The 23,240-nt window shown below is 36.7% G+C and overlaps 1 protein-coding gene and 1 non-coding gene across 5 annotated transcripts in view; one reads left to right on the top strand and one right to left on the bottom strand.

Annotated features, from left to right (window-relative positions):
• Positions 1–23,240, top strand: part of LOC131436812 (Ig-like and fibronectin type-III domain-containing protein 1) — a 380,038-nt gene that overhangs the window by 303,753 nt on the left and 53,045 nt on the right. For all 4 annotated transcript variants that reach the window (XM_058605742.1, XM_058605740.1, XM_058605739.1 and 1 more), the window contains one exon: positions 6,919–7,134. In XM_058605742.1, coding sequence (XP_058461725.1) covers positions 7,017–7,134 — 118 coding nt within the window. In that variant the 5' untranslated portion in view covers positions 6,919–7,016. The remainder of the gene's footprint in view (positions 1–6,918; positions 7,135–23,240) is intronic.
• On the bottom strand, positions 2,855–2,961 carry LOC131439726 (U6 spliceosomal RNA). The gene has a single exon (XR_009231186.1). It is a non-coding gene; the product is annotated as a U6 spliceosomal RNA (small nuclear RNA).

Here is a 23,240-nt window from a genome sequence, read left to right as displayed (position 1 = left end):
ATTTTCAGTTAGTACCAACCTTCAAAAGATACGTGTATAAATTTGACAGCTGTCTGATTATTAGTTTGTGAGATATTGCATTTTGAGTGAAGCTACTTTTGTTATTGTGAAAAAAATGGAAAAAAGGAATTTCGTGTGTTGATAAAGCACTACTTTTTGATGAAAAAAAGTGCCGCCGACACCAAAAAATGGCTTGATGAGTGTTATCCAGACTCTGCACCGGGCGAAGCAACAATTCGTAAGTGGTTTGCAAAATTTCGTACTGGTCATCCCGGGTAGAAGTGATTTGCAAACCAATACCAAATTCTGTCATTAAAATCTAACATCTCAATGGTAGAAATTAACATTATTTAGTTTGAAATAAGAGTTAAAATATCAAAAATCATAACAAAGCCTGCATGAGAAAATAGCAACAAAATAAAAAATTCTGTCAATGTAATATCAAACCAAGAACAAAATATTTATAGAAGATGAATTTGTTAGTTATTTTATATTCTAGCATTTAGAATAGAGTAATATCTTAAGTATTTCTCTTATCTGATTCTGATGCAGTTTATTAAATGGTATTTTATTTAAAGATAAAACTACTGGGTCAATTTACTTAATGAAATTGAAATAGCTCATCAATAACGAAGTAAGATATTATAACTAATTTTAATGTTGAACAGATATTGTACAATGTCTTGATCCCTTGATGAAATATCACGAAAATATCAAGTATCGCTCTGACAACACAGAAACATCAAGCCAAGATATGATGGTAAAATTTGTTATTATTTTGACCTTTGTTTGCTATTTACACCTACCCGGGATATGAGCACCGAAGACGATGAACGCAGTGGGCGTCCAAAAGAGGCTGTTACCGATGAAAACGTGAAAAAAATCCACAAAATGATTTTCAATGACCGTAAAGTGAAGTTGATCGAGATAGCTGAAACCCTAAAGATATCAAAGGAACGTGTTGGACATATTATTCACGAATATTTGGATATGAGAAAGCTTTGTGCAAAATGGGTGCCGCGTGAGCTCACAATCGATCAAAAACAACAACGAATTGATGATTCTGAGCAGTGTTTGGAGCTGTTATATCGAAATAAAACCGATTTTTTTCGTCGATATATAACAATGGACGAAACATGGCTCCATCACTTCACTCCGGAGTCCAATCGACAGTCAGCTGAGTGGACTGCACGCGGTGAACCGAACCCAAAGCGTGGAAAGACTCAACAATCGGCCGGTAAGGTTATGGCGTCTGTATTTTGGGATTCGCATGGTATAATTTTCATCGACTACCTTGAAAAGGGAAAAACCATCAACAGTGACTATTATATAGCGTTATTAGAGCGTTTGAAGGACGAAATTTCAAAAAAACGGCCTCATTTGAAGAAGAAAAAGGTTTTGTTTCATCAAGACAATGCACCGTGCCACAAGTCGATGAAAACCATGCTGAAATTGAACGAATTGGGCTTCGAATTGCTCCCTCATCCACCGTATTCTCCAGATTTGGCCCCCAGTGACTTTTTCCTGTTCTCAGCCCTCAAGAGAATGCTCGCAAGTAAAAAATTTAGAAGCAATGAAGAGGTAATCGCTGAAACTGAGGCCTATTTTGAGGCAAAGGACAAATCGTACTACAAAAATGGTATCGAAAAGTTGGAAGATCGCTATAATCGCTGTATCGCCTCTGATGGCAATTATGTTGAATAATAAAAACGAATTTTGGCAAAAAAATATGTGTTTCTATTAAACGATACGAACTTTTCAGCCGAACTGTTATGTACAAATATTTACACATATACGCAAACGAGTGAGTGTGTAAGCATACATACATACATATATAAGTTACGTAAATGGAGGTTTGGGTGTAATAACACTAACAAGTAAATGCAAATTGATATAAGAATTAGTAATTTACATTTTTTTCGACTGAAAAATATAGATTTAAATGTGGTAACCCTGCCCGCTATACGAAATTGAACAAAGCACGCTGCGAAAGGAGCAAAGCCGCACGTACCATCGCATACTTTCTGGTCCAGTTTCGGGTTGGAAGAACCGGGTTTTCTGCCTCTTTCTGGTAGCTCATCATGATAAAAGCATCATGATGAGCTACCAGAAAGAGGCAGAAAACCCGGTTCTTCCAACCCGAAACTGGACCAGAAAGTATGCGATGGTACACTGGCATGATGAATTCCGAACCGTTTCGTCAATTTTCGCATAGTAATACCCTTCTCATTTAGCCATGTGTCCAGAATTAATTTTCACTTCCTTTTCAATACGTGACGTTTTGAAAACGCAGAATTTCGACCGCACAAATAAGTAAACAAACGAAAGCTGACAGCAAAACGCACAGCATGCTGTGATCTGATCATAAAAAACCATCACAAATACATGCGTGCAACACAAATGTATGTGGATAGCTTATTTTCGATACACTCCTTAACCCGTTAGTGAGGTTAAAGTAAATACAAAATCACAAGGCTAAGCAAAAATTATTGACAAACCAAACCAACATCGTTTAGCGCTGCTTTGACCAGATTTGTTCGTACATGAATGCAATCGCTTCAGCCTGTAAACATTATTGGCGCGAGGCTACCGGAATATCGTGTACTAGAGCGTATCATGCGTGCAAGCTTTCTAAACATCAATGGAATTTTACCGAATGCGAAGAAGTTTCGAGAGAGAACAAAATATTCCATACATAATAAACACGCCGACGTTTGAACTTTTCCACAGCTTGATTGCACATTGGCTTTCCAAAGAATTTTTTCTACTTATCTTTTACTGCTATGCTTTAGTTTCGCTTGTTTCTCATTTTTTCTATTGTTCGTATTCTCCTTCACCTTATCAAGCACTGTAAACAAATACCGGTAGGGTACGCTTTTTTTTTTTCATCCTTGCGCAGGGGCCATGCTAATCTTCTCTGTATCGTTCCAATTTTAGTATATGTCCAGCCGAAGCTAGGACCGGTAGGGTACGCTCTCCGCTTTGTGTACGTGCCAAATTACTCGCTCCGGATTGCTACCAAAAGTGCTATTTGATGAAATGAATTGCGTATTGTTTCGAGATTTTGTATTGCGTTAGGTGGCGTTAGCAGTTCAACCTAAACTACTAACGCACTGATAAGTCGAAGACGAAACGTAAAAGTAAGAATGTCAATCAATTTTCACGGATATGGCTCGATCGATTTTCTTTAATTCAAATTCATATGAAAGGTCTTGTGGTCACAACAGCTTCTTTTAAATATCATTCGACCACTGGTTCTGAAACTACAGGGTGATAATTGTAAAAATTATTAATTTTTAGACTAGGTTTCATAAGTGACACTAAATAGAGAAGTATTTTTTTAGAACTGGTCAGTGAATTCATCTAGTTCACATAATTCGTTAGTTGATGACAAGAAAACTCAGTTCAGCTATTTCTGTCCCAATGCTCCGGATCCGGAAGCTCCGGAAGCTCCGGATCTAGTGAATAAAATACTCTAAAATAAATATAGGGTGATGAGTGTCAAAACATTCAAATCGTCATTCAAAATTACGTATCTCTAATCATGAAGAACAAATCAATGTCAATACGTGATTTGGCCAAAAAAGCAGGAACGAGTGTTGGAATGATCCAGCATATCAAGAGGCGAAATCACCTGAAGACCTACAAGAAGCAGAAAATCTCGAAACAAAGTGTAGAACAGAAGAAGCGAGCAGCAACAAGGGCCCGGAAATTGTATTCGCGTCTTTTGCAGTGTCCGGATGCATGCGTTTTGATGGACGATGAGACTTATTTAAAGGAGGACTCAAAAACCCTTCCAGGTCCACAATACTGTCGTCGTTGGGGAGGATGTGAGCGATGCGGACAGGTCGATACAAGTGGAGAAATTCGGTCGAAAGGTGCTGATATGGCAAGCAATATGTACCTGTGGTTTGAAGTCAACCATTTTTTACATTAGCGCAACTATAAATGCAGAAATCTATCGATCTGAGTGTGTCCAGAAGATATTGCTGCCTTTATTTAAGAAGCATAGTACACATCCACTGTTTTGGCCGGATTTAGCGTCGGCTCACTTTGCCAAAACTACGCTCAATTGGCTTGCCGAAAAGAGTATAAATATTGTTGAGAAAAATATCAATCCACCAAATTGCCCTCAGCTTCGACCCATCGAGCGTTACTGGGCAATCGTGAAGAGGGTCTTCAAGAAGACTGGCAAGGCAGCTGGGAACATGCAGGAGTTCAAACAAATTTGGGCTCAAGCGTCCAAAAAATGCAATGCAACACTTGTCCGGAACTTAATGAAGAGCGTTCGATCAAAAGTTCGAAAATTCGTGAAGGAATAATTTAAATTTCATTCGGTTTTCATTATATTCAAGTTTAACCTCGTACAATAACGGATCAATTTTTAGTTTGAATAAAATATCGTTTTTTATCATAATTTGAAAGAAAAAGTTGTGGATAGCTTATTTTCGATACACTTCTTATACACTCTTAGGAACATATCTGTCTATTAGTGTAGGGAATGTAAAAAATATTAAATTACAATTATTTTAAAAAGCATCAAATAGTAGAAACTTTATGATGTTTGGGAAAAAGAGCCTAATTTGTGGTTCCTGCCTCACAACGCTTTGTGATTTTCTCACTAGAGAAAGGCTGTGCAATTACTTTGAAAATCGTCTTTTGACCCGCAATCCGGAGCCCCTAGTATTGTGTACCGTTCTACTCAGATCGTCAAGATCAGATCAGAATGTATGTGCGAGTGCATGTATGCATGTTTTTATGATCATGTTATAAAAATGTGCACCTGATTTGCTCAGAGATGGCGGCACCGATTTTCACAAACTTAGATTGAAATTTTAAGGTTATGTAATCACATAGCCTTGCATAGTTATAATTTTGTCAATATTTGTCTTTCGATTTCAAAATATTAGAGTGATATGTAATAATATGTATTCTTACACAGCAGAACATTTTTGTGGGTTGGGTTGTGTTTTTGGACCCGACTTCCGGTTCTGAAGATACACGGTGAAGCGTGTTTAAAATTTTATTTCGTTAGTTTGCAAAAAAAAGGAAAAATTCTACTGAATTTGATTCATCACTTTTTCAGTCTACAGGTTATGCTAGCTTATGACCGAACAAACTTTCTTGTTATCATTCAAGATTTAATTAAATGACTAATACTCACGAGAAAAAGAGTAATAAGAAAACTAGGTAAGTGACTTGTAAGAAAAAAAAACAGATTGTTTGTTTATATCTCGTCTAACTTGCTATAAATAGTAAATTTAACTGCGACTTTTTATCATTTAATGCAAAATATTCAGTGATTGATATCATCATAAATAACAAAGAAACATCGATTAAAATCTACGATTGACGTAATTTGTAAAAAGAATAATACTGGTTTGGTCAGTAGTTAAAATAAAACACATAATTTATCGAAAAGTGTTGCTAAAATATATTGATCAGTCGCCATAAAAATCATTCAGTCGGTCAAATATGACAACTCTGCTTCTTGGTGAAAAAGGAAATGAACATTCGTCATCTATTTTAATTACGGAACTGGCTATTGAACACTCCACTGTTCTAATTTCGTCTGAGTTCATGAAATTAATTTTAGTGTGTAGCTTAATCGAAAGATATGGGCGGGCTTGTTTCCTCAAGCCGAAAGGTTTATATGTTTAATCCTCACAATTCGTAACCTTCCGTTACCCATTTGTGTGTAATTCGTCAACAAGGTGATTTATCAGTCGTTACTTATTTTCAGCAAACTCCGATTTTCGGGTTCATGTTGAAACTTTTATGCGGTTACAACTTTATCAAATCAACTAATTTTGAGCATTAGCTATTCAAAATTAGTTGATTTGATAAAGTTGTAACTGCCTGAAAGTTTTTAACATACCAAGTACCAAGTAAGTGACTGTCAATAGCTGGGATAAGATAAAACTGAGTGGTAAACAATCTTGTGACTCATACCGATGAGTTCTGCTGAGCTGACTAACAAAACTAAAATCGTGCCTTAGCATTCCTGATGAACTAGCATCATCAAGATTTTGAAACCGTCAAGCGGACTAGCCATTGAAATGCTACAGATTGCATTAACGAAATTGGCAGACCGACTGGAATATTTAATTCGATCAATTTCATTAGTTGGCTATCGTGAACCGAGAACACTGTTGACGTCTACCGCTGTCGGCTCCTTTTATTGGTAGTCACCTCTCAATCCATGTGATACTGAAACAAATTATCCAGGAAAGTATTCTTACTGGCTGAATACTATTCAGCCGGTGTCGTTATTTATCGTGTGACATCGCGGAACGAACGTGGGTACTCCTACCGCGAACCGCGTGCCATGAATTTAACTCTCCACATATGCAACCGATTCCGCCATACTGCTCGTTAATTCTAGTCAATTCTAGTCACGATTCGCCAAGCTATTGTTGAGACAAAACTCCTGATAGATAGATAGATGACGGTGTGAAAATCGTCTGGCGGAGCTGGTATGATTTTTTTTCTGTTTGTTATCTGTTCACTGTTTAACACTCCGCCAGCCCTGCCGTTTGCGACGAAGGAATTCAATTGACTCAGTGGTTTCTCGCGGTTCCTATTAGCATATAATTGCACTAGATTCTGTTGGGAAAAGTTAACGATATAATCGATGACGGCAGTACAATCGTTGAAAGATAAATATTTTGATATGAGCATTCCTCGGAATAAGTTGACTCCAACTTAGCGATGTTGAAAAGAAGTTCCATTTGTACATAAAAATAGAAATTTATGAAATATGAACTGTCCCTCAGTGCGTCCAAAGCATAGGGACTTCAACGCGTAAGAAACGAACACGAATCGATCCAAATTCAACACTAAATTAGTAATGAACTATACCAGCAGAAACTTGTAAAAATTTAAGTTCAACGAAATTCTTTTCTTTTTTTGTTTCAGATCCTTTGAATGAATATTCAATCGCCAGCGACTCCCATCTGCCGACACATTGTTTCGACACTCTCTACTTCAGCTCCAGCCTAAAGCTGTTTATCGACATGTGGCGGTTCTTCCGTGATATAAGAACCCTAAGCGCAACAGGATCCCTGCTCATCGTTACGTTGTTTTTATTCCATGGTGGCCTTCAAAACGGGGCGATTGCGGTTGACCCAGTCGGTGAGTGTTCGTACTGAACGTACCTAACAATATGTCGCAATTCACAGTAGTATTCCGCAACCATTTGTTTTCAAAAGGATGACCCGTGAAACGCAAATTTATTCTGATTATAACCACAACACTTGTACTACTCAGTCAACAACAACAATCTCCAAGCGAAATGACCAAAGTAGTAGTAAAATGACTCCATTGGAATGTTTCAGTTGAAATAAATAACATAACCGAAACAAACAAACTAGCAGGGCAAATAAATGCGTCGAAAATTGTGCACGAACCAAAACACCAAACCAGATGATTCAGCAAAAAAAACAAAATAAACAGGCTTAAAGTCAACACGCCAACAGTGCTTCTTGTTAATCTTTTGGATGTAGAACCTACATATCTTTTCTCACCCAAGTTGATTCGTAGCTCAGTTTATTGAACTGTTGTTGTTCGTATTTCAAACTGGTCAGGTTGTGATCGGTCGATTGGAACCGTCGTTCAACTATGATAGCCGCTGGGCCAGCTGTATGTGTACTATGAATCGATCGGCGATGGAAAATTTGCAGATATTTAAAGTGTACGAATTTTACTTTATGGCAGACCTCGTGGATTTTTATGCATCACGTTTACTAATATAGTTTCGCACTAGAGAACCCATTAAGTTCAAAAACATCGAACCGAAAGGCCAAACTGGGCAAACTTATATGAACATGATCGCTAGAAAGAATGGCAATCCTTTTCACCTACTGCCTGAAAGGGTGGAACTAATTAAGATTTTATTTACAATTTTAGGAAAACAGTCATTGTTGAAAAATTCAAAAGCAGTTTTCTCCACTGCTGGTAGATGAATCTTCAAGGAAAAAATCATCGGTTTATTAAGAAAAATATGCCAAATAAACTGCCTGTGCGTTTTGCAACAATGTCTAATTTCGTTAAATTGTAAATTGCCCCAAAATTCTGCCACTAAGGTATGATGAAGAATAAGAACAAAGATAAAAATATTTTCTGAATTAACATCAATTTTCATGCACTTATTGGGAGCAGGCAATTGAATGGAAAGTTACTACAATATACTTTGAAAGCGTTTTGCCTTTCTCATATAGAAAGGCTATGCAATCGCAGTGAAAACCGACTTTTCAACCGTGACCCGGAAGGCCGAGTATCATATACCATTCGACTCAGTTCATCGAGATCACAACTCAGATTCTAATGAAAAGTCTTATGGTCCCATAGACTGCTATTATATTTTGTCCCGACCCAACTTCCGGTTCTGGAATTATAGTGTGATATGCACCAAAAAAGGAAAAAAATAGTGACACACGATGGAGTGACCGATTTTCATAAACTTAGATTAAAAAAAAAGGTCTTATGGTCTCATACAATTTTCCTCAATTTCATTTGGATCCAACTTTCGGTTCCGAAATCACAAGGAAATATGTGCAAATTTATGGAAAAATGCGCATGAAGCAAATAAAAGGTCTTGAAATTTCCTAAATTGTCCTCGAGAAGTTTGTTCAGATCCGACTTCCGGTTCCGGTATTACATAGCGATTAGTGAAAATTTTCAGTTTCATAAGTAATTTTTCACAAGCGATGACGAAACGATTTTCATAAAACTTCCTACCAAATTCATTTAGATAACAAATCTTGTTAGTTTTCAAATATATAAAAATTCTTTGGAACTACTAGACCCCGGTTTCCGCTTTCGAAAGCACCGGTAATAGTGAAGGAAAGCTACGAACGACGATGCATAAAAGTGTAAAATTCTTCTAGATTTAGCTCAAAACAGGCTATATTAGTTACTTACTTAACGAACGAACTATACTGATTCCAAGTTCCCGGTTCCAGAAGTTCCGGAAATAGTGGTCAAAAACTCTAAAACGAGACTTACTTAATTTGATTATTTAATCGATTCCCACAAACTTAGGTTTTAATAAAAGTTCCTATAGTCTTATAGGTTGCTGTTTAATTTCATCCGGGTAAAAAAAGATGAATAAAGAAAAATTTTCATTAACTTGACAAAACTGTTTACAAATTGAAAAGGTTATGGTAGTTCATACCCTTAGAAAGTTTTTGATTTTATTCAAAAAAAATCGTGACAGCATCTTCTAGTGAATTTTCGGAAATATAAGTAATATGAGAAAGGCATCATTACACCACTAGGTGGATTAAAAAAGGTTTTTTGAAATATATTGCATTGGAAAATCAATGTCTGATGTTTATTTCACAATTGACTTACATGTCGTTTCAATTTAATTATTTCTATCTGTGAAAAGTGTATTGGAATATTTATAATTCTACTATTTGAAACCCCGCCTGCCTTCTTGTGGAACAAATTTTATCTACACTGAGGTGAAAATAATTAAGATTGCCATAAGTTTAGGACTTATGAACCAAGTACACCCAAACCTCCAAACACTTTTTTCACGTTACCTCTTTTTACGAAAAAACATAGCCTTGGTATTACATTCCTTGTAGTGGAATTTGACCTTCTGTTTTAACAGACTTCGCAGCCGATTCAAAGTGTACAGAGCCATTGCATGGCTAGTGCTACTGACACTACGAATCCTTTCAGGTCGGAGATCGAACATGCGACAACTGATTAGTAAGACCAGCGCCCTATGCATTGAACCGTCAACCCGGGACACGAACCAAAGCCCAAATTTTATAAACCGAAGCCGTTTTTTAAGAACCTACTTCGTAAAAAGAGGGTTTTTGCATACAACCTTAAATCATTACCGAAAACACCAAATTAATCCAACAAATTTTTTATGAGATATAGCGTTTTTAAAATTTTCAAAGAATTTTTGCTAAGTAGTAACGCTAGAATTTTGATTATGAAGAATACTTTTGCAATATTTGAACCAAAACAAAAGATACGAGAATGAAATTAAAAAAAACGTGATTTTCGATGGAATCGCTTTTATGTTAGATTCGATTAGAGCGACTCTTGAAATCGCATGAATGGTTTCCGGGTTTTACAGAAATTGTTTAGTAAGTGAGATTATTTTAATGTTGGTGGAACGCAACGTTTAGATTCTTATTTTTTAGTCGAATTTAGATGATTTTATACGATTTTGTCGTCGAACTTTAAGCGACGCTTTAAAATCTTACACACTTACTATAGTGTAGTTCTGAATCCGGAAGTCCGAGAGAAATTCAGGAGTTTTGTAAGGGACCACAGGACCATTCGTTTAAACCTAAGATTGTGAATATCGATTCTGCCATCTCTGATAGATGTTATGCATATTGGAATATATGACCTCTATTTCCTGTGCTTTCGGAATTGGAAAATGGGTTCCAGGACATCCGGAATCGGACTGATCAGCCGTCTTCAGAAAATGACTACCGATTGTAATAGTTTTGTCCCAGTTTAGATTTTTTGTATTTTTTGTTTGCCGCACCTTTCACCTAGTAACTCCAGAACCCTTCATTTGAACCTAAGTTTGTGAAAATCGGTCCACCCGTCTCCGAGAAAATCTAAAAAGAAAATTATATGACATTGCTCAGCTCGGCGGACTGAGTTGAATGATACATGACCCACGGCTCTCCGGGACTCGGTTCAAAAGTTGGTTTCTACAGTGATTGCATAACTTTTCTATATAAGAATGTCAAAGTACAATTTTATTGTGGAATTTGAGCAGTATGTATTACAAAGTTTCAGTCATAAAGTCGAAATTGTGAAAACATCATTTCCCCATAAATACGTTTATTTCTTAAGGCAGTTTCCATTGCTTTTCCTTCGCCTAATATAATTCTAATATGGTCACAACGATTTGAATTTAATAAATCACATTTCTCTTATTTTTTGCGACTTCCGGTTCCGGAGTTATAGGAAAAATGTGTTCAATATTGTACACCGTCACTTAAACCGACGAAACAAAAAACGTAAAAACATTTCTAAACTGGTCTCAAAACTACACAAATCGAAAGTCATTATCGATTGGCAACTAATTAAAGCGATTTTGACTATCCTGGTTCCCGGTTTTCTATTAACGACGGGAGAAAATAGTCATATGCTCAAAAGTGGATCTCACTCACTTTTCTCAGAGTTTGCAGAAGCGATATTTCCAATCTTAAGGTCAAATGAAAGGTTAGGTCTTATGGTCCTACCAAAAATTGCTGCATATTTTCGGATTCAACACGAATTTAAACCGTCGTTTAGTAGAATTTGTACGTCATGTTAGTTAGTGGCCGTACGAACCTACCTAGTTTACAGTTTTTTGACAATATGTTCGATTATACCGGTTCTCGGGTTCCTGTGCCGGAAGTGCATATAATAATGAACCCACTTCGTTTTCTTAAGGATGGCCGATCAGAGAACTGTTTCATTCTGTATGTTATACTATTAATGCACAAGCAATCCCTTGGTTTCTTTCAAAAATCGAAGAGAAATTTTTTAAATAGTATACCACAATAGTATACATGAGAAAGGCATCATTACACCACTAGGTAGATTAAAACAGGTTTTTATATCATATTAGGTGTTTCGTCATTTATTTTTAAATCTACTCAAGAATATTATTTGCAGCAAACGATTAACTGCTATAAATTATAAAATAAGCTGTTATTTTTATACATTTTGTTTATAATTTCATAACCTATTTTGAGTTTGTTTGTACCATTACATTATTTCTAATAAAATTTAGCTATTGGATGAACTAATGAACGCAGTTGGAATTATAACTAAGTCTTAAAAGGTCTTATTAAATTGAAACTCCAACTGTCTTTATGAAATGATAAGTTTGAAGTATCATGTATGGAAGATCGTGACAAGCAAGAATGTCTCGAACTGGGACATTGGATAGTCTATCTTGGGTACGCAAAGAATTTATTAGTTGAGATCTAACATCGCGATACTCCACGCATGCCCGAACGACATGATCAATGTCGCGATAACCTTCGCCACAAGCACAATGATTAGTCTCGGAAAGTCCAATTCGAAGGAGATGTGCATCTAACGTGTAATGATTGGACGTGAGTTTGGACATCACACGAATGAAGTCCCTACTCACATCCAGTCCCTTGAACCATGCCTTTGTCGATATTTTAGGAATAATTGAGTGCATCCACCGACCCAGATCATCTTTATCCCAAGAAGCTTACCAGCTGGCAAGTGTTGTTTGGCTAAACGCGCTATAGAATTCGTTGCAAGCAATCGGTCTCTCATAAATTTCACCCTCAATAACACCAAGTTTGGCTAAAATATCGGCTCTTTCATTGCCTGGAATGGATCAATGAGCCGAGACGCAAACTATTGTGATTTGATAATTATTATTCAATATGTCGTTCAGGCACTGTTTTATTTTGCCCAAAAAAAACGGTTAATTTTTGCCAGCAGCGTTTGAGCGAATGGCTTCAATTGCACTCAGACTATCTGTTAAGAGAAAATAATGGTTTGGAGATAATGTGACGATTACACTCAAACTATAATGAACTGCTGCTAACTCTGCTATATAAACATATGCAGGTTCTTGAAGCCTAAATGAGGCCGAAACATTATTGCTGAACATACCATACCCTGTCGCCTCTTCAATACGTGATCCGTCCGTGTAAAACTTTTTCTCAGAGTCAATATGCCTGAACTTACTTGAAAATATTTTTTTGGGATTTCCATCGAGCGTAGGTAATCCGGGATACTACGCACTTCGCGCTGCATGGATGTGTCGAAAAATAAAGTTGAGTCAGGGAAATTGTGAAAACTGTCGTCCGCAATTTTCACAAGAGCGACCAAAACATATTTGATTACTGTATAAGGGATTAAAGTTCTATTCAACAACTTTACATCATTTACGTAAGTTTTCTATGGCCTTTGAGTAACAGAAAAGGCACACTTCGAAGGGACATCGAAATGTTGGTAGCCAAGCCTGGCGATGAAACAAATCACATCATTTGTCAAGCTTGCTCTTCATAGAATAAGTTCGACTTCTTTTTACATCGTCACTCGAATAGCCTCTCCTCGGTCAACAAACAAGATAAAACGAACACAACAATTTGTGCATAAACATTCAAACCTCCATAAAACTGATCGTCCGCAAAATTTAAGTTTGCTTGCCGCAGTTGAAAAGTATGAAAAGTTAGATTAAACCTCAGATATTCATGAAGTCATTCAAAACAAGATTAAATACATTCAAAAATATAAACACTGCCTTTTACGAACCGTAACCTCTGCTTACAGACGTCACAGATGAACAAGAACAAGTTGCTGGCCTTATCATCGAGATTTTAATTAATCTGTTGCCAGCAGGAAAACTGTTCGTCAACTTGAAAACCGGTAAATTTAAGAAGCATATAGAACTTAGCCTGGAGCTAGCTTCAATGGGATGCAGATTAGAAACAGCAGACAATGTCAGTAAATTTCACATTCAGTGACGAAAAATCTCAGACATTTCAAATACCTCTCCCAACCAGTTTCAAAGTTCGGAAGTCGTGTTATACACAGTTTTCTTGGTTCCTAGCTTCAGGGGATATTTGGTTTCCACTTTCGAGCGATGGTCATAGTGACTTCAAATTGAATTACATTCACAAACTTTTCCAATCATTTCTTGAACTTTCCCCTTGTGTAGTCACAGTAGAATAATTGCTCAATTTCCCTCTTTTCAAGCAACGGATACATTTCCAATTCGTAGATGATTTATTCTTCGAAAAATCGATCGACTTCTGACAGCTTCAGTGTACCTTGCCCATATGCATTACAAGCAGAAGCACTGTCTCCCTTAACCTTAAGTTGATTTCTACCTGCGGCGGTAGTACCGGAGATTGAGTGCGTATCCCGACAATTGAAGGTAAATTTTGTTTTCCATCTCTTCACATCCACAGTATTCTAATACCACCACAAATTGCTTCGCCGTTACCCAGTGTGCCAAGCGAATCTACCACAATGTTTAATTTAATTCTGCTGTTTCGGAAAAGACACTTGGATCAGAAGGAATTCCAAAGCAGAAGAGGCCAAGAATGAAATCTCACCCGACGGTATGCTGAGAAGTGTTATTATGCATAACTCTAATTACCCGTCAGATTGGTCTTCCGGAGGAGGGGAAGTGAGGATAGAAGATAGGAAGATTTTTATCTTTTCACGATAAAGCTTTGAGCGTAAAAAAGCGTCCAACGAAGACGCCTACAATAAAAGACTAACTGAACCAATTCCAACAAGGCGAAGGAAAAAGGTGTCGGTGCCACGAGCGATACCTTTTACACTAGAGAAAAGAAATTAAAACTTCTTCCTTTGGCACTCGGTTTTTATTGCAGCTTTGTCTTGCTAATGAATTGAAATAGCTTTTGCTCTCATAGCTGAAATCTTTCGCCCGATTGACAACCATTGTTCTCCAAGGTGGCCCGTGGCGGCCTTAGTGACTGCTTCACAAGTCCCACTGTGCGGGGTGAAGGAAATTAATCCTAGCAATCTGGAAATTACTTTATATTCGAGGGGTGGTGTTCCACGGGATAGAATGCTTGAAACGTCGTTACGAGATGGTTGTCCAAGATTTGCACTAAATCACTGAATATTATTGGGGTTATATTTGATTTAAATATCTTTTTAGTCTTTAATGAGTTCTATTGTTGGAATCAGAGCTGCAAATTGTAGTCATGTCAAATGACCTTGACAGGCTGACTAAAATCATCGTCAACTGTAATCGGTACGGTCAAAGTGTCTGTCAAATGAGATACTCGATAGTTCTATGACTAAGTAGAAGTATACTCCCCGAATAAAAAATATTGTAGAAAAACAATACGATTTGCTGTTACAAAACCTTCCACAATTTTGCTTCGACCATTGAAAAATATTTTAATGTATTGTTATATACTATTCAATTAAATGTGAACATGCTTTTTACAATAGAATGTATAGGTTATTAAGTATCGTAACAATTCAAATCATAAAATTTTCTCATACATGTTTTCTTGGAAAACAATCAAATGTACAGTTTGCATATTGTTTGAAACACCACGTGTACAATAAATTCAATTGTAGAATCGTCGAAACAATATATTGAATGGTTGGAAATGACAACTATCTTCCCGTAAAAAAATAAACCATTGATTTTACAGCATAAACAATTGATTCACAATTAGATCTATGGGTTACAATACATTTTATTGTATCTTGACAAGATTTTTTTCATTTCCAACGATTCAATATATTGTTTCTACGATTCTACAATTGAAATCATTGTATACGTGGTCTTTCAAACAATATGCAAACTGTACATTTGATTGTTTTCCAAGAAAACATGTATGAGAAAATTTTATGATTAGAATTGTTACGATACTTAACAACCTATACATTCTATTGTAAAAAGCATATTCACAATTAATTGAATAGTGTATAACAATACATTTAAATATTTTTTAATGGTCAAAGCAAAATTGTGGAAGGTTTTGTAACAGCAAATCGTATTGGTTTTCTACAATATTTTTTATTCGGGTTGTCAAGATACAATAAAATGTATTGTAACCAATAGATTTAATTGTGAATCAATTGTTTATGATGTAAAATCAATAGTTTATTTTTTTACAGGTCAGTCAAAGACAAGCGACTTTTTTGTTTTCTCTCTCATTCTCCTATTCCCTGTTGAAGTAAAAAAATTCCATGAGAGTACAAACATAAACATAAATTGATAAATATCATTGTTTTTTTTTGCAAAAAGTCATCGAACTTCGGAGTTTATTGGTGTAAATGAATTTAATTCAATGTTTATGCTGCTTGATTAATATTTAGTCACATCGTAATCAAGCAGTGACAGGAGAAATGAAGATAATATCAATCGCATCGGCAATCAATTAGCGTCCTGGTGAGTGCAATATCAAGACAATTTAAATTATGACAGATCGACTCTCAGACACTCAATATATGATGATTGGTAGAGCCTGCTTGGCAGTAGTCCAGTGACATAAACTTTCCAATCTTCGTCGTGTAAAGTTGCTAGTTCATAGTGACATTTAGCAGCTCTGGTTAGAATAAAACGTTACAACCACCCATCTGACACCGGTATGTGAGCACCAGCCATTTGAAAGTATACCGATCGCGTTTCGAGCCCCAAACACTGCGATGTTTTGATACTCATCGCGACTCTCAAATTGTGAAAATTATCTCCGCTTGATGTCTCAAAACACTGTCTGCTGTATTTTAGGTAAACCGACAAGTTATTGTGAGAAAGTCGACCCAAAATTCACTAATTTTCGTGCACTAAACAAGATAAACGCGTAAAACAAATGTATTAATGTTTGTTTGTTTGTTTACGTTGCAATCAGCTGATTTTGAAGTTCCGATTTTGATCTCATCAAGATGGCGTCGTGACAGGGAGCCGCGTCAAGCCGTCAGTGATGGTGAAATAAGTAGAGAGCTTAGAAGTGAAAAGTGCGTTCAAAGTATGAAAGTAGTTATATGAAAATATCGTTTCGAATCTATACTGTTTATCGTTATCTTAAATGTAAGTTAAAATCCTATAATATTTACAATTGTCCCTTTGCTATTTACAACATTTACAGTGCGAAGATCACAGACACAGATTTGAACAAATAGATTTATCCTGCCACGCGCAGTTCTACTTAAAGGTAATCAGAACTGAGATTATTTGTGACCAGGGTTGGGAAAATCGCCGAAAATCAAAAATCATTGGTGATTTAGGATCACTGATCTCGTACATACAAAAAATACTACTGATTTCATCACAAGTGATCTTAGCCATGGAAAAATCGTCGTTGCGAAATCACAACTGATCTGATCTTTAAGGAGCAAGACTCTTTGCAAGCGTATGAGTAATGCCAACAATGTGTGCGTAGAAACAAATTCCGGCGCTTCTTTTTCTGATTTTCATCAATAAATCTTCCATATGGTTGAAAAATAAACCAATCGGATCATTCTGCTTAAAATTGCAATTCAAGAAATGCGAAAATCTTAGTCTAAAACTCTTCCGCTTTCCTTAAAACTGCTCAGTTTCAGCTTACATCCACTAACACATTTGATTAACAACAAACACATTCCTATATGGATTTCCTCTTGCAGCAATTATTGCGATATGAAGATTTACGTACCTTCTATAAGTAAACCAAAAAAAGGAACCTTTAATTTAACACGCGAAAGCAATGGATATGGAATGTTGTCGTAAAACTATTCATTTTCCGGAAAACTGCTTTTGCAACAGAAAATATTTAGTTTTGTTTATTTTGTGTAGTGCAATCTAATACAAATCTACTGAAGCAGTGTTGCTAACTTTTTTATTAGGGAATTGAAATCTACATTCATGAAATGTAAGCAATTTTCCATCAAACGTTGGTAAAAAATTTATTAAAACTTCCTATTTCATCCAAAAAGTCTGGCTTAACGTTCGTTTGAGAATAAATTATTGCTAAAAAAGATTGTTTGAGACTCAATCGTGCAAGCCACTTTGATAAACTGGTTGCACTGCATATATGAATACATAGATCTATGACATACGTGCCAAATAAAATGTACGTGATACACAAATTACCAACACAAGTTAACTTGGTTTACTCTTGATCCTTAAGATTTTGATTTTTGTATGATCATGATCAAGTCAAGTCGAGATCTAGATTTTAACAAAATCTCTACTGATTCGATCGGAGATTATCGATGTAGGAAATCATTTCTGATGTGATCAGCAAAAGTGCACAGAGGGACGAGTAAATTAGCGGAAATAATAAATTTTCTTAATATGAGTATTGTAAGACGGTACCTTCAAACGATTGAACTTAAGTTATGCACTGATAATGTTGGTCAATTTCTATGAGCTTGGATGCACAAATCGCTGGGAATTATGGATTTTCTAACTTTCACGAATGGTAATGATAGATGGTAAGCAGAGGTGGATTATAAACCACACCGTACATGTGTTGGTAAGGATTAAGCACAACGCCGCGATTTTGTATCACGGTGCCGATACAAAAGACTGTTATCAGTGTTTGGTTTTGATTGCACTTACACGGCGATTGAGAAATATCATAACCTCATTACTAGAAGTATGGTAGATAAAATTAATGAACTTCAATGAGTTTGTTTGGTCGATTGCATCGGAATTTCAGGCTTGTGTTTGAAATTTGTTCGGCAATTGGCGGAATAATATCAATAAAACCAGTAAATAATATTAACATCTATAATTACAATTACATAATAATATTAACATCTATAAAACATGCTCAATCGCGCAACATGTCATGCAGCTGATTAATTCACACTATTTAGCTTGAATATCATACACAGAAGTAACAGGGTTGCAGATTTTGCTACGGCAATTCAAACGCGCCTTTCGGATGCAGCGCCTGCTTTGAGTTCAAAACCTGCGCTCCTGTTACTTCTATAAATTAAATTCAGGCCAAATAGCGTTTTATTGGGTTTAATCAGAATAGTGCATGAACATCATCATCAGCATCAACCAGCTGTAAGTAAAACAAAGTCTTTAGTCACTCTAATCACTATGTGGTGTGAATTTTTTTTACTAGTTTTTCATTGCGTATCGCTATTGCGTAGTGAATGCTGTCAAATAAACAATATCAATGTGTTTACAATCCAAACTTATTATTTTAATGAAACCTTCATCTAGCATTTATTTCTCTTAATCTAGGATTCATTTTACTGCGAATCAAACAACAGGTTGCAAAATCGAACAAAGGGTGCATCAAACGAGAATATATGTTGAAACTACGTAAACCGTGCCGTAACGAAACCGGTATTTTCCGTAAGGAAACCGGTGATAAGGAGTGTTAAAGGAGCATATCACAAAGATACAAAATTGAAAATTTTCCATGATTTTGACACGCGTTATGATCACTACCGATTTTGTGTGACGGAAGATCAGTACTGATTTAAACCGATGTGATTTAAAGATCACTGATCAACTGATCTTAAAAAGATCAGATCAGTAGTGATCGTTATGGGGAAAATCACAAGCGATCTTCTACGGCAGTTTTGATCTTGATTTTCCCAGCCCTGATTGTAACACTTACCTTACCTTATCTAGCAGCTATAATGCGAAGGTGTCCTGTGCTGTATCAAGCATATGACTTCACATAACTCGGTGCATGGCTGCTCGTCACCAGCCACTCAAGGCACGGATACTTTATAAATCGCCCTCCACTTGACCGATCCACCTTGATCACTGCGCTTCTCTTTTTCATGTTCCAGCCGGTTCAGATTCAAGAGCCATTTTCAATGGACTGTCGTCCGGCATCCTAACGGCATGCTTAGCCCGTCGTAGTCGTCCAATTTGAGCTAGCTTCAGCTTTCAGCCCGATGTATGTTTCCAACATCTTCTCAAAGTTACGTGTTACAATATGAACGTCGACAGTGAAAAAAAGCAAAAAAGCTGCACGGACTTTCGGAAGATCGTAACACTCGTGTCGATCCTCGCTCTTCGAATTACACCTTCCAAAGCAATATTAAACATATCCCGATTCGAAGTGAATGAATTAGTTACGCCTGGGCAAAGAGAAACTCAGGATTACAATGTCCCATACGATCTGTAGAAAATGTTAGATCAGTAATTGTGAACCAATGAACTTAATAATAATGTAATTTAATTTATCCTTCGTTAATATGTGTCGATAAATATTGGAAAACGACGGTAAAACTCCATAGCAACCATACAACTCTGGAAGGAAGTAAACATATCGGCCCAAAAATTTTGTTAACTCCATTCACATTAATGTCTCGTAAAATAAAAATTTATCAAATAAATGGATTCTTAGTACAAATTCTAATTTAATTTTGCTTTCCTGTTTCAAGATCCACTAGATATGCAGTAATGTTCTCTGATATGCGTGGACCGATGTACAAATGATTTTTTTTATTCGAAAGGTGACGTTTATGCGGTGATTTTAGGCTATATTACATAAGGAAAATCTTTCAGGAAAGTGGAGAAAATCAAGAAAATTGTTTTGTATGGAACTGAAAATTTTCCACTCAATGCATGCTAGATCTTTGATGATTGTTTGGCGCGTATCGAGTTGTGCAATGCTTGCCCGCTAGAGAACAAAATATGAATCAAAGATCATTAATAAAATCTTTTGGCGCCAAACGAACTGATTTTTGTTTAAATTTTACTGAGCCTACTTGATTCACGTGTTTCTTTATTTCAAACCACGTGTTCAGTTAAGTATGGGCGACAAATGAACAGTAAACAGGTATCAATTTTCCAGTCTATCAGTTCTGTTCAATACTGTCAAGTTATAGAACGACTATAAGAAAAGAAAGTGATTTACGAGAGCACGTTATGTTATGATTCGTTTTTTTTTTCTTAAAATTTTAGAAACTCCAGAAATGTCACCGTTAACTCAAAACCCAAAACTTTTCAGCACTCAATCTTATGAAGCAATTCCATTTGAATTCGAAAGATGTTTGTTTTTTTACGGCTTAATTTTAACATAAGCATAATGTAACGCATCAGAAGAATTTTCTTACCAGGTAAAGCAGGAAACCTAAATAAATAAAAGATAAAGCACCGATCGAGTAGGCCAGACATTCTGGCGCAGATAACGTTTTGAGCGTAGGGAAAGGACCGATCGAATAGGCCAGCCATTCCGGCGCAGATAACGTTTTGAGCATAGGTTATATCAGCAAGAGGTGCAATAAAAGTTGGATTCATTCCTTCTCATTTTATCATACGCGATTTGTAGAATTTGTTATTAGATATGTAAGCTGAAAACTTGTATAAAAACCCAAGAAAATTGAATAAAGTCAAGCATTCCTTGGAAGAGTGTTCTCGTAGTCACTACTTCGAAAATCCCTTCTTGGCAATCTGACGATAGTTCTTCAGTTTTGAAGATTTCTAACGTTCGTTGCAATAATCAATTGATTTGCGCACGGAGTTCAGGAATTATTCATCCTCGTTGATCCTCTCGCTCAGATAGTTCTAGAACGTGTTTTTTCCAAGCTTCCGTTCTATACTCACTCCTTAGGGAGTTTGTACGAAGGCAGCGGGTTTAACCGTTCAAAGAAGTTTCTACCGTGACTTGACAGACTTCCAATTTGCTTCAAGTTAAAAGTGTCCCATCTTAACTCAGTAGGGTCGTTTCCTTCGCACGACCGAGTTCAAGATTGGATACAAAATTTACACATAACCAATGCCCAAAAAGCAAAGTTGCATCACCAGTTCTTGAATTTCATTAGATTAACCCAACCATAACTGTGTTATAAAAAGTACATCAATTAATAAATGAAATAAATTTGGAGTGAGATGCGAATATAAATTGGTAGGGTAACGGCACTCTCTTTAAGCTCAACTCCAGTAGTCATCTCATATACGAAAACTAATTGTCAGAGTGAGATTCGCTGTCTCTGTTCGGTAGATTCACTTTCAGGGTTGGTTGAAAAAAGGTGCATTCGCTTCGAGTTTTCGCGTCGCTATAACAGTAGTATGGCACAGTTTTCAAACTATTTATGTCTGTGTTATTGCTTCTTGGAGTCGAAACAAAGATATTGTATCCGATTTTATCACAATTCGTTGATTCAATGAAAGTCGAGCAATTGGAAAAATAATATGGTGACTCTACTAAGGAGTGTATCGAAAAGTAGTTAGCAACATTGATTATTGAATAAAAAAGATAAAAAGCGAAAAAAACATATTTTGACATCAATTTTTGATATATTGTAGAAAAATTACAATTTTATGCATTTCACTGATTATATTGAAGAAAATCCTAGTTTCTGTGAAACGCTCGCACTTTAGACTTGGCATTCTTCATTAAATTCTGCACAGTTACTTTTGTGACTTTCCTGGTGGCAGCTGTCCAGTTTTTTTTAACTCCTGCATGTTTTGGGACACTGTACCTTCCTTCCGAAAGTGCCGCTTGACAATTGCTCAATACCTTTCAATTGGCCGAAGAACCGGGCAGTTCGGTGGGTTGATGTCCTTTTCCACGAATTGTACATTATTTTTGACAACCACTGTAGAACGGAGTAGGCGTAGTGGGCTGAAGCCAAATCCGGCCAGAAGAGAGGAGGAGCCTTATGCTTTCTGTACAGTGGCAGCATTCTCTTCTTCAAACATTCTTCCTCGTACACCTTGTCGTTAATTGTGCCCTTCGTGAAGAAAATCGACGACCGCAAATCACAGGTACAAATTGCTTGCCAGACCACACTTTTCCATCGCCACCGTGGTGTCAGCGTCGTCCAGGTCCTGGTACACCGATTTCGTATAATATTGTGGTCCGGGCAGCGCTCGAGAGTCTTCCTTGGCGTAGGTTTCGTCATCGATCAGGATGCATCCGTCTTCATTCGGTTATACTGTTTTCGCGTTCTTGTTTTGGCCTGAACTTGCTGTACCAGGAACTTTTTCGGCATCTTCTGTTTCTTGTACGTTTTCAGGGAGTTCCGTTGAATCATCCCGATGGTGGTGTTGAACTGCTTGACCAAATACCGCGTCGCAGCGATGGGTTTTTCCTGATGTACTGAACCACTTTTAAGTCCCAACCGGGCTGGCTGGGACCCGTTTTCCTACCGGATCGGGGTAAATCCTTCATGGAAAGGGTCTTACCGAACTTCTTGATAATATTTTTGACACTGGTGTGGTGCACTTTCACCCTTTTTGCAATTTCGTTGTACGTGATACCACTTTCTGAGCACCAAGTGTGCAGAATTTTCTTTCGCGTTTCCGGATCAATTCGACTCATCATTGAAACGATAAACCGTACCGAAACCAATCGATTGCGCAGCTGTTATTGACATGTAAACAAACATGTCACCGCAAAACACGCTGCAAAAAATTAAGCCATTTCAGAGTAATAACTGTTTGAATGTTGCTAACTACTTATCGATACACTCCTTCATGGGATGACTATTGATACAATATCCCAACTTCTTTCAAATATCGCTGCATTCAGGTAAATATAAATGGCTACTTCCAGGTAAATCAAAATTCCATTCATCGTCAACAGGAATAATGGCTTGAAATATTCTAAGGATGTTTTTGCGTTGTTTTAGAAGATTTTGTGCGTTGTTTTCTCAAAATGACCTCCAAATTTTGTGAAATGTTTCAAATTTCAAGTACGGTTTATTTGAGCGCAAACGTCAATTGACCCAGACACGATTCAAATTATATCAACCCATTTGAGTCGTTTTTGGGCATATATTCCTCTCAACATCACTTCGAGCACATTTTTCTCACAACG

This window comes from Malaya genurostris, chromosome 3 (genome assembly GCF_030247185.1).
Source record: "Malaya genurostris strain Urasoe2022 chromosome 3, Malgen_1.1, whole genome shotgun sequence".
In the NCBI taxonomy this organism is placed as follows: domain Eukaryota; kingdom Metazoa; phylum Arthropoda; class Insecta; order Diptera; family Culicidae; genus Malaya; species Malaya genurostris.
The sequence above is the reverse complement of the archived record's forward strand: the minus strand, read 5'-3'. Positions and strand labels throughout refer to the sequence as shown.